Here is a 10757-nt window from a genome sequence, read left to right as displayed (position 1 = left end):
TGGAGTCACAACAAAATACACACTGATAAAAAATCATACTGAATTTATCAGTAGACAACCAATCATTGCATTCTAGTTATATCTAAGTTTGAAATAGGAAAATTCCCTTTGATACATCTACTCCTCTTTTTTTTTTGTATTTTCTTGGTTGTACACAAATAATGAAATGTTAGGATTTTACATGAAATGTTGTATGTTGAATGCTGTTTAGAATATTAATTAAACTTCAAAACCACATCTGCATGATTTTCCATAATGACATATACTTAAAAAAAAGAAATATTTCTCAGAATATTCATAAAAACACAAATGAAAATATATTCCGGTTTCATGTTTCTCATGCACAAAACATATTACAGTACAATTATAATGAACAGAACTTAAATGATACTGTAAAAAGAAAACAGTTGCCATGCAAACGGTTAAGAAAATTACCAGTTTTCTAACCCGTTTCGTTCCAAGTATAATTATTATTTTCTTTTAATTTGAATCCATATTTAAGAAAATAAGCAAACAGTTTTTTATATAAGTTTTTTATAAGGGACTTCAAGATATGATGATCATAAAGCATCCAAGTTTATCTTGATTTCGGAATAAAACATGCAGTTTAATAACAATTCTTGTCGGTAACTCTGAAAGATAGTGTAAATTCTTTCAAAGATAAAAAACGGACAAATAAATCTTACTGTACTCCACCGAACTGGTGGACTTGGTCACAGTTACCAAGCTTCTAAATAACTATGGCAATGATTACTAGGGATACATTTTGATTCTGGGACACCTGATATAAATCAATGATATGATAAAACATGATTCTGCATGTAAAGATGATAATTCAGAAAAAAAAATTGCACAAATATGTACAGTCACTACTGCACTAATAGAGTGCTATTGCACAAGGTACTAAAAAATGTTCACAAAATGTTAATTAAAAAAACACAAGCAGATAAACTGACTAGTAGGTTTATTTTGATTCACAATTTATTAGTCTTCAAACCACATGAAATAAAACAATTTTCTACCAAACCTAGTAAAACATGTAACTGAGCTACAAAAAAAAAAAAAAAAAAAATACTGAGAAACAAACATTCACTATCATGTAAACATCAATACTGTTAATCGTTGAGACAAGTTCGTTGGTATGCACATCAAAGGGATGTGCTTATACTCGAGATCAGTAGCTGCAATATTTTGTATAAAAAATAAATATTTCTTGGCAAGTCTGATATGTTTAATACAATTTTTGATGTAATTTATGAGTATTCATAAAGGAATGCAAATGATTTCAAACATGATATGTAAAGCTTAAAACCAATTTTTAAGATCTGGAATGAGAATCGCCAGAGAATGCTTCCCTTCAAAGGTTTTCACATACAAAAACATCAAAACTATGCTGTGTAACTTCATAATATATTCTACAAATTTCTTGCTAGTTGCTACAAAAACACACACACAAAACCCAATTACGGTGTAGGTTATTCTTCAGAAAATTTTTAGAAAAAAATTCTGGTATGATTTAAAAATTCTTTCCTTGTCATTTAAAATCAACTTCCATCAGAAATTGGCGATACTGGGGTATGCTATCATTGTAATCACAATCAAAGCAATGTTTAAGATATTTTTTTCACTTGTCCAGTATAGATATTCTGGATATCTGATTACTGAGTAAAAACAAAAAAAAACACAGACAATAAAACTCAAAATCAAAAACTAACTACCTTTTAATTTACAATGCAATGTTGTGTAGAGTGAATTATTACAATACACATAACCAAAAGCTACCAAATGGGACTACTATACTCAAAGTAAGCTTGACTGTTGCTTCCCTCACTAGTCACCATGACAACAACACAAGCTTGACTATCACTACTAATCGGCCCACTCATTATTCATCCTGACAACAATACCAGAAAACTGGCAGCAACAGAAATAACAGTTCATTTTTTTTTTAAAGTTTTATATCAACAAACATGGGACAAATATCTTTTGATCCCATTTTCAATAAATAAATAACAATACAGCACTGAGAGATTCATTACATTTGTAAACAAATTGAAAACAAAACAACCCAACTTGATGATAACGTTGACTGTAAATGATGTAGGGTTCCTTGAAGTCATGTAAAAATCCAGACAAAAGTCAAAAGCCCTGGTGATTACAAATTTTGATGATGAATATAAATGGGGAAGTCATAAATGGGGAGGCTTGAATCTTTTAAAGCGGAGAGTCACAAAAGTCATCAAATTAATACGAAAGAAGGTCAAAAATCATGGTGAAAGTAAATTTGATGATGGGTGCAAGAAATTTCGTATTTTATGGTGAAATAACAAAACAAATGAAATACCCAATCAAATGACAAGTATAAACGATCATTTAACTGTTCCCCCACGTTCAATTTGTTGAATGAACAGGTGCTTGTTCTGGTGTATATTTGACCTTCACACAAATAACATGTACATCATAGCTCTCTGTGAATCCTAACGGTGACCCTCCTGGTGTAACTCTGATTGTTACCATGGCCATTCCTTCCTCCTGGATGATGACTTACTTCGTCTTAAACGTGTGATCACAATTGGGGATGGCTCGTCTTCAACATATGGAAAAATGAAACTCTGAGGACGCTGAAAACACAAACAACAAAATTGGTTTATGATACCACTTAAGAAATCATTCAATCATATTTTAACTAATACAACAAATCATACTGCTGGTACTGTAACCTCCAGGCAGACATTACATTTTTAACTGTGACTTGGTCCTCCAGCAGATAATACAATCTAAGCTAGTTTTTTCAAAGTCAATCTGATATTAGAGCCTTGTTTTGATATCGGGGTCTTTCGTGGACACTGGTGTCCTGGAAATTAAAAGCTTTTGTCCAGCTAATATTGCAGAGTCATGTCTGATATTTAGGATCTTGGGCTTAAATTGGGGTTTCTGGTTGATTGGGGTTCAAGTTTCCAAATACATTGCAGTATTTACCAATGATATACCACATAAACTGGTTTTTAAAGAACACTCATGCTTTAACCAACTAAAAACTAAAATGTACTTGAATTTTTCAAATAGGATGCTATCCAAAACATATGAAGCACAAGATTTCTGATTAAAAAAGTAATAATGTATTAATAGTTTTTATAAGTTAAAGTTATTACATGTTATAAAGTTACAAACATCCACTAACTGAGGACTAGAAAATTTTGGTGTCGTTATTAGAAAAATATAGTGTTGTTATTGTTACCTGGTGAAGAATAGACCTCTTGGCAGGAGAAGAAGTAGGCGTGTGGTGATTCAGGTCAGCATTAGCCAGCTGGTCACTCCAACTAATGCGGGATGCATGCTTGGGAGCTGTAAGATAAACACAAATGATACAATCAACAGAACAAGAAAGCAAAAGAGATCAACAACTCAAAGTTGTAAAGTGTTTGTAATATCACCAGTGAACTCTCACACATTTTTTACATTGTGAACAAATATCAAACTACCATGAAAAATTGTTTATACACCAGACCTAGCATGATTGTAATAGAATATATTTTGTTTTGATGTATAGTGATCTCAATCCTTGGGAAAAGATTCTAATGTTGCACACTCAAGGACTTTAAAAATAAAAACTCACAAAAATCTTTCCCAAGGGTTCTGATCCTTTATCTAGTCCCAAAATTCATAAGTAACATTTTTTTCTCTTCTGTCTGCAATTTTGGTGATACCTCATATATAATGCTGGGTATTAAAAGGTTAATGTCATCAACTCATTGCTATGGTGATGTCATACCACTGTCCTGACTAGGTAATCTCCTCAATCTTAGAGAGGGACCAGGAAATATCTTTCACACAGAAAACTAAATAGACTTGTCCAGCATAAGAGAAATGGACAACACTTATGAAAGACTTTTAACATTTTACTAATTTGAGACTTCTGCCTAACTCTACCTTAAGTGGGATCAACTAAAACTGAAATGTTACATACATAAATCCGTTCTAAACAGATTTTTAGATTTTTATTATATCAAACAAAGATATCAAAGACTATCCATAGTGTTTGGTTAGCTTATTGTACTGTACTTCCTTTTAACAGCCAGGTTTGGATGGTGGAGGAAAGTGAGTTTCTATTGAATAACCATCGACCTGTGGCCAGTACCTGACAACTGTCCTATTTAGGCCTTGAACCCACAACATAAAGGTGGAGAGCTAGTGAAAAAGGTGGTCAGACGCCTTAACCACTAAACCACTGCAACCTTGTCCACAGTGTATCGGGTGATAGATGTGTACTTACGAGGATAATGCTTGATAATCATCTCGGCCTTGGAGACATCCAGGTAGCTCACTTTTCTCTGACTGTTACAGATTGTGTGTAACTTTGTAATGGTGTCAACCTCATGTTCAGACTGAAATCAAAGCAGACTATGATAACAGAGGTGGTGAACTATCTTAGTTAGAGACCACATAAAAATATTTTCAGCTTTAAATTTTCAATATCTAATATCTTACTTTTATCATTAATAAAATTTCACATCACATGTTGTAGAAGAAACAAAATTGAAATTGTAAAATGTTTGTCTAAATGTAGTCATATTTTCAAAACTAATCTATTAACGATTTTAGAAATATATCTTGGCTAAACACTTGGGTCATTTTTTCAAATCAAACATCTGTAAAGTCAGATAGATCTGTCTTAAAAGTCATCTTTATGTTGAATACCATCAATTTCATTTTAATCAAACAATTTGATCAGTATACAAAGACGCCATCAGTCTCATTGTAATAAATCAACCTGATCTGTACATAAATGATATTTCTTCAAATTCTGAATCTTTTAAGTGGCCTTTAAAGACAGGCTTTAATGTTTGTATTATGACTTACAAGTAATGACGGAGGTCGATTATCACAGAACACTCTGGACACGCTGGTAGTCCTTGTAGTCTTGGTCTTTTCTGACTTCTGACCGATGAAAAATACATCTCATTAACAAAAAGTTTGATCTCCAACATGGGTAATTATAACAAGATTGTTTCCCATCATTTCCAAAATAAGTATATTATGCTTTATGTCTTCATCAGCAATTCTTTATTTTTTAAAGATAAAAATACTTCATATATGAAGCTTGTAATGTAAGATTTTCACTTTTCCATTTACTTAATAGAAGTAAATTCAGCTTTATAACATTTTGCTGGGTTTTTTTTAAGTATTTTCCTGTCTTTATACTATTTTTACTATTTTCCTGTCTTTATACTATTTTTCCATTGACAATAGTCTAAAATGTAAATGATATATGAGTAGTACAGTTAATATACATAATTTTTCTTTGGATTTTGTGAAATTGGACCATAAAGACAGTTCACATTTATCACTGTGCATGAAATACTTACCTTTGGAGTATTCATATTTTCAAACTTCTCTTTCAGGACAGCTTTTTCCTTGGGTTGTTTATCAAACTGATGGTGTTGCTTTGTCTTCAGTGTGTCTGGCTTCCTTGTTTTCTCATCAGAATGTGTTACCCCTAACTCATTGTCGGCTGTATAAAACAAACAGTCATCAATCATGATAGTTTGTAGTATTCTTAGTTTTCAAACAGGTAGTTGATATTTAGAAAAATTTGGATGGCTATTTTCACAGCATATTTATCTAATCTACATGTGTTGGAAAACCTGTTCAAAACCGACTACAACAGAACAATGGTTTACCATTCATGATGATTCACATCATCATTTCATCAGCTATGCATTGTTTGTATATAATTTTTATACATTTTGGATTTAGTTCACAAGTACCATGATATTGTATTGTAAAACTGTATGAATTAGTATAGACTAAATCTACAAGGGCTAGCACTACGCTTGTATTATAACATATACTTAGTGTACCAGGGTGCATTTTGAATACAACACTCACCATTTCTGATCTTTCTCGTCTTTGCCTCAGATGTGTGATAAGGTTCAGAAACAAATGTTGCTAATGAGTAGTCATCAGCGCTGGTCTCGACTTTTCTGTCGCCTGGCAGTACCATGGAAAATTCATCGGGAGAGGCATTTTCATCAGTTCCAAAGGACAAGGAAGAATCCTGGTCAAAAGAGTTCTCAAGGCAAGATGATGACAATGAGGAATCACTATCTTCACCAAAGTAAATATCAATGATTTGATTACATAAATCCATTTCACTCACACTTTTCTTGTCCTTTAAGAGAGATGAAGGGGACCCATCTTCCGACCCACATGTGCTATCATAGGTGGCATTTTCTACCCAGAATGCAGTCTTTTTCATGGCACGTCTTACATCTACGATACTCTTTGATGTATCTAATGACATTGGCAAATTAGGTGAAGCCTCTAATTCTGCTGAGGTATCTTGATCATAATCACACCTGTTTAAGGGGAGCTGGCTATTTTTATCACAATTTTTAACAGAATTGTCTATCATGTCAGACTTTTCACTAGATTCGTTGGGGACAAAACACTTATCATCACAGTCTCTCACTGTTTGACCAACATTTGCTGACACTGTATTTTTCACTGCACACATCTGAACATATCCAAAACTTGACATATGACTATTATTTGTGTCTCTCACGTTTATGTAATGTCCTGCAGCACCATTTCTCACATCAATGTCATCGATCTCATGATATATAGGTTCCTCTGTAGTGAATCTACACTCTTCCCCATCAACATAAGATATCCGTTGTCTTGGCAGAGAACCTGTTGTGTTCCATCGACTGAAAGCACTCCGACTGTTAACTGTTAGGTTGGAAGTGGAAAGAGACTCTCGGACGGGCGTCACCATGATGCTATGGTCAGTTTGATTCGATATGTACTTTGGACTAGGGTTCACCAGCACATGAGGGTTCTCCATCACTAAACTGGATTTACTGCTTTTTACAAACCTGCCATCAGTCTTGAGCGAAGTTCTACTGTCTCTAGATTGATTTCTATTGATCTTATCTTGGCTTAAACTTTTCACAGGTTGTCTTGTACCCTTCAACGATTGACTTTTGTTATGAACAGATATACCTTCAGGTTGACTAGTATTAAAAATGTAACTTCTGTCGAACTGATCACATGACTCACTCCTTTTGACAGTTTTGTGCTTGGTCCGACTACTGTTGAACGACTCAGTTCTGTTACAAGTTCTGTCCTTTGACTGACTAGTATTGAATATCTTGTCCTCTGCCTGGCTACTGTTGAATGATTTTTCATTTTTGTGACTTTTGTTTAAAGACTTTTCTGCATTTTCACTAGCTTTAGATGACTTCTTGTTTTTCCGTTTGCGCAAGAAGGAGAGTGGTGCCTTTTCTATGCGAGATTTGCATTTTTTATAATCACTTTGTTTGGCTTTAGTTTGGCTAGTATTTACACAATTTGTATGTACAGAATTAGAAGGTAACTTGGATCCTCTACTGACAGCGATACGTCCTGGTTGACCTGCTGACGAAGCATTTCGAGACAATGAGGTATCCATATAGCACTTTGGGGGAACATAATATGCTGAGCATTGGCTAGTATCAGAGTCAGAATCACTGTCCGACTCTGTGGACCTACCAAAGCGACAATTCTGTCCATCAGAACTACAAGAAGAATAAGAATCGCTGTCTGTGTCATAATCACAAGAAGAACAGTCACTCAAGGTATGAAAGGAAGATGCCGAGGTATTATGAGCACTGTCACTGCTCTTTACAGAAGCAGACTTTCTAGGAGGTGACCGAAGATCAGAATCAGAATCTGAATCAGAATCAGAGTCCTGCTCAGGATTATCCAACAAAGAATCATCCTCAGGTGATGCTATAGGAGCCCGACCTTTACCTTTTGAACTTTGACCTGTGTTGCCACGGGAATGATAAATAACACTGTTTTGAGAAAAGCGTTTCTGCATATTGGGATCTGATGGTAGATCACTGACCAGTTTTGATGTGGAAGGTGATGGAAGAGATGTTGTTGACAAAAGAGGTGAAGCAACTGTTTGTTGTCTATTTCCACACGAAAGATTTGCTCCTGACAAAAAAGCTGGGTGAAGACAGTCTATTCCACTATCTACACTGTCTGTACGCTGATCTGACAACTGTTCTTCTAAACTTGATACACTGCTTTTGATACTGGCAGTGTCACCATCACATGGCCTCACTAGCAGACTATCTTCAGACAGAGGACCAATCTCTGATAGTTCTCTACCTTTGTGGTTACGAGACAACTTCTTACGAAAGCTTAGCCCAGGAATAAACAATGATGATTTACGCTTTGATGAAAACAGTTTCATCTTTTTTCTGTCCTTATTGGACCCTTTTTCTTCAAAGATATCATCTTCCTCAATGGATGTGAGGCCATTGGACCAAAGTTTACTTGCTCCGCTGTAAAAAATGAAAAGTAGAAATTAGGAGACGTCACAGCAGTTCTTATCTTCAGGATTCTTGTAGTATTGTTAATATCTAAATATATAAAAAAAAACAAAACTTCAAAACAAAAGTAAAATTAAATATTAAAATTTCTCACTGTCCTACAAAGTTTTCTAAAATTAGACTGACTACCATGATGGACTGTACCTTTGAACTGGAGAGGTGGCTTAATGACAATGATTATATAATAAAGTTGTCAAAATTTTGTAGATTAAAAAAGATGATGTCACCCGTTTATGGTATCTTGTTTTTGCATTTAACAAATTTGATTTGTTATTATGAAATTACACAGCAATGAATTCATGCCATAGCATAGTTGCTAGTTTATTTGGATTTTTTTTAGTTATTGATTTCATAATTGGGTATGACCAATATTCGTGAAAGATGTTTACCATTAGAAAATTTCAAGGTATAGATATTAATCATCTAAAACACAACAATTGTTAACAACCATTTCATTCCAAAAAGTAATATATATATTATTTCCGTAGAACGTTTTAAAGTGACACCAGAACATTGTTTCCAATATTTTCAATACCATTAATATTAAGAGATTCGTAGTAAGGTTTTCAAAACTAGGGCGAGTCCCACACGGAAAGCAGGAATCCAGCACTCAAATATCAAAGTCCCAAACATTACTGATATACAACTGCAAGTGTGCAGTATTTGTATACACAACAGCTATAAAAGTCCATATGTAGGTGCTATACATGCACATACATTAGTGAGTATACATGTAAATGCTATTGTTTATTTCTTAAATCCTGTTTTTGGTTGTAATCATTGAATGTAAAACACAATACTGCAGTCAAATATAAACACTAATTTCAACAATTTTTGTTTTGTTTTTTTCATACAAATCTTATTTATTTTTGAAAATACATATACATGTATACACGATTATCAATTCTTATTATCATATCGTACTTTCCTGTTTACATTTTAATTTGTTAATTTTTAAAATTTCCAAATCAAGTTACAAAAAAAAAAAAAAAAAATGATGCAACAAAAAACATTCCTCATACATTTAAAAAAATTTAATCTGAATTTTTTGTAATAAAATATTTATTATCTCAGAACAGTTTTGTAATAAATCTACCCTGGCCATAAACCTCAAGATATGATGATAAAAAGGGAATGGCTTTTATCTGTGTAGTGATCCCTCAAGGTATCAACTATCAATTACACCTTGGTATTTATTCAGTAATCAATCTGTTTCTTCCCTAGAGGTATTTCTCACTGATAAAATCTGAATACAAAAGCCAGTGATCATGGAAACCAAATGAATTCAGACCATTTTATCTATAACTGTAGGCTCTAAATTGGATACAAAACCTTACAAAGGGTTAAGACTGGAGGGAAGATTTAAGTCAGCACTTTTATTTGTATGATAGTGTTTAGACTTGTACAAGCAAGCAGCAAAACAGAACTTTATCTAAACAACAACATGGACTTCCAGTAATATTGTTGTCTCTTTGGCCATTTCTATATCAACAAACAGGTGTAATTATCCAGTTTTACCTGTATCGCAATTTAAATTCAACAATGTATCTTTACTGGATGGTAGACTTGATGAAAACATGAAAGAATTACTAGGCTAAATTACATGCATATTCATTATAATTAAAACTTGGCAGAATGAACTTAATAGCTAGTTTGATAGCTGCCACTGATCATAATTTTTTGTATAAAATGTTTCCTAATGACATTAAAGACAAGCTGTATTAAAAATCAAATGTGTCTAAAAGAGGATCTTTTGATCATGCTCAACCAAACAAGAATTGAACACTAGCACTGTGACAACACATAGCTAACATTTTACTAACCTATCTTCTTTTAGTTACTATATACAAATCATACAGTGAGGAAATTTCGTTGGGAAGATTTATCACTATGATTGCAGACTCACATTAATTTCATTTAAAATAAAAAACATTTTTAGGAATCGAGAAGATAATAAGTGAATTTAGAACAGCTTCAGGAAGGCGATTTCAGGATGTAACTGTAATGTATATCAATTACATTCCATGAAGTTTCTACACATAGTTAACAGTGAAATATTTTGTACCTGGTCAGGTCTGTAGGATCACTGTCAGTTGTATGATTGTACAGCTGGATAGGTTTGTATCCACTAAGGAAAGAAACCCCTGGTTTCAGCTTCACTTTCATGATTTGATGTTATGATTTATCATCTACAAATCTGGTATCTAGTCAAGCAACTCCACTTTTAGTAGCACTGTTATATTGTGTAATCTTTGATACAAAAATCCCAAAGTTTGCTTCACCGAGTTTCTCCTGTTTTGGCACACAAGTGATACTGCCACAGCCTTAAATTGTACGATACAATTCCACTGTCATTTATATAAATAAATTTGT

The 10757-nt window shown here is 33.4% G+C and overlaps 1 protein-coding gene across 1 annotated transcript; it reads right to left on the bottom strand.

Annotated features, from left to right (window-relative positions):
- Nucleotides 1-2510: 2510 nt before the first annotated feature.
- LOC132565234 (uncharacterized) lies at nucleotides 2511-10550 on the bottom strand. Its single transcript, XM_060229870.1, has 7 exons — nucleotides 10450-10550; nucleotides 5890-8336; nucleotides 5367-5512; nucleotides 4861-4938; nucleotides 4274-4385; nucleotides 3239-3345; nucleotides 2511-2621 (listed from the first exon to the last, which is right to left on the bottom strand). The coding sequence occupies exons 1-7, from the start codon at nucleotides 10548-10550 to the stop codon at nucleotides 2511-2513; spliced, it is 3102 nt and encodes a 1033-aa protein (XP_060085853.1).
- Between the last annotated feature and the right edge of the window lie 207 nt (nucleotides 10551-10757).

The sequence above is a fragment of the Ylistrum balloti genome, unplaced genomic scaffold (assembly GCF_031769215.1).
Source record: "Ylistrum balloti isolate Yb309-2 unplaced genomic scaffold, AGI_CSIRO_Ybal_v1 Utg369702, whole genome shotgun sequence".
NCBI classification, from domain to species: domain Eukaryota; kingdom Metazoa; phylum Mollusca; class Bivalvia; order Pectinida; family Pectinidae; genus Ylistrum; species Ylistrum balloti.
The sequence above is the reverse complement of the archived record's forward strand: the minus strand, read 5'-3'. Positions and strand labels throughout refer to the sequence as shown.

What these genes read in the sequence shown, in the direction of transcription:
- LOC132565234 (XM_060229870.1), bottom strand. Translation starts at nt 10,550, where the DNA reads ATGAAAGTGAAGCTGAAACCAGGGGTTTCTTTCCTTAGTGGATACAAA. An exon ending in GATCCTACAGACCTGACCAG is followed by an intron (nt 8,337 to 10,449) that starts GTACAAAATATT and finishes CATTTTTTACAG; the next exon opens with CGGAGCAAGTAAACTTTGGT. An exon ending in GACGAGAAAGATCAGAAATG is followed by an intron (nt 5,513 to 5,889) that starts GTGAGTGTTGTA and finishes TGTTTTATACAG; the next exon opens with CCGACAATGAGTTAGGGGTA.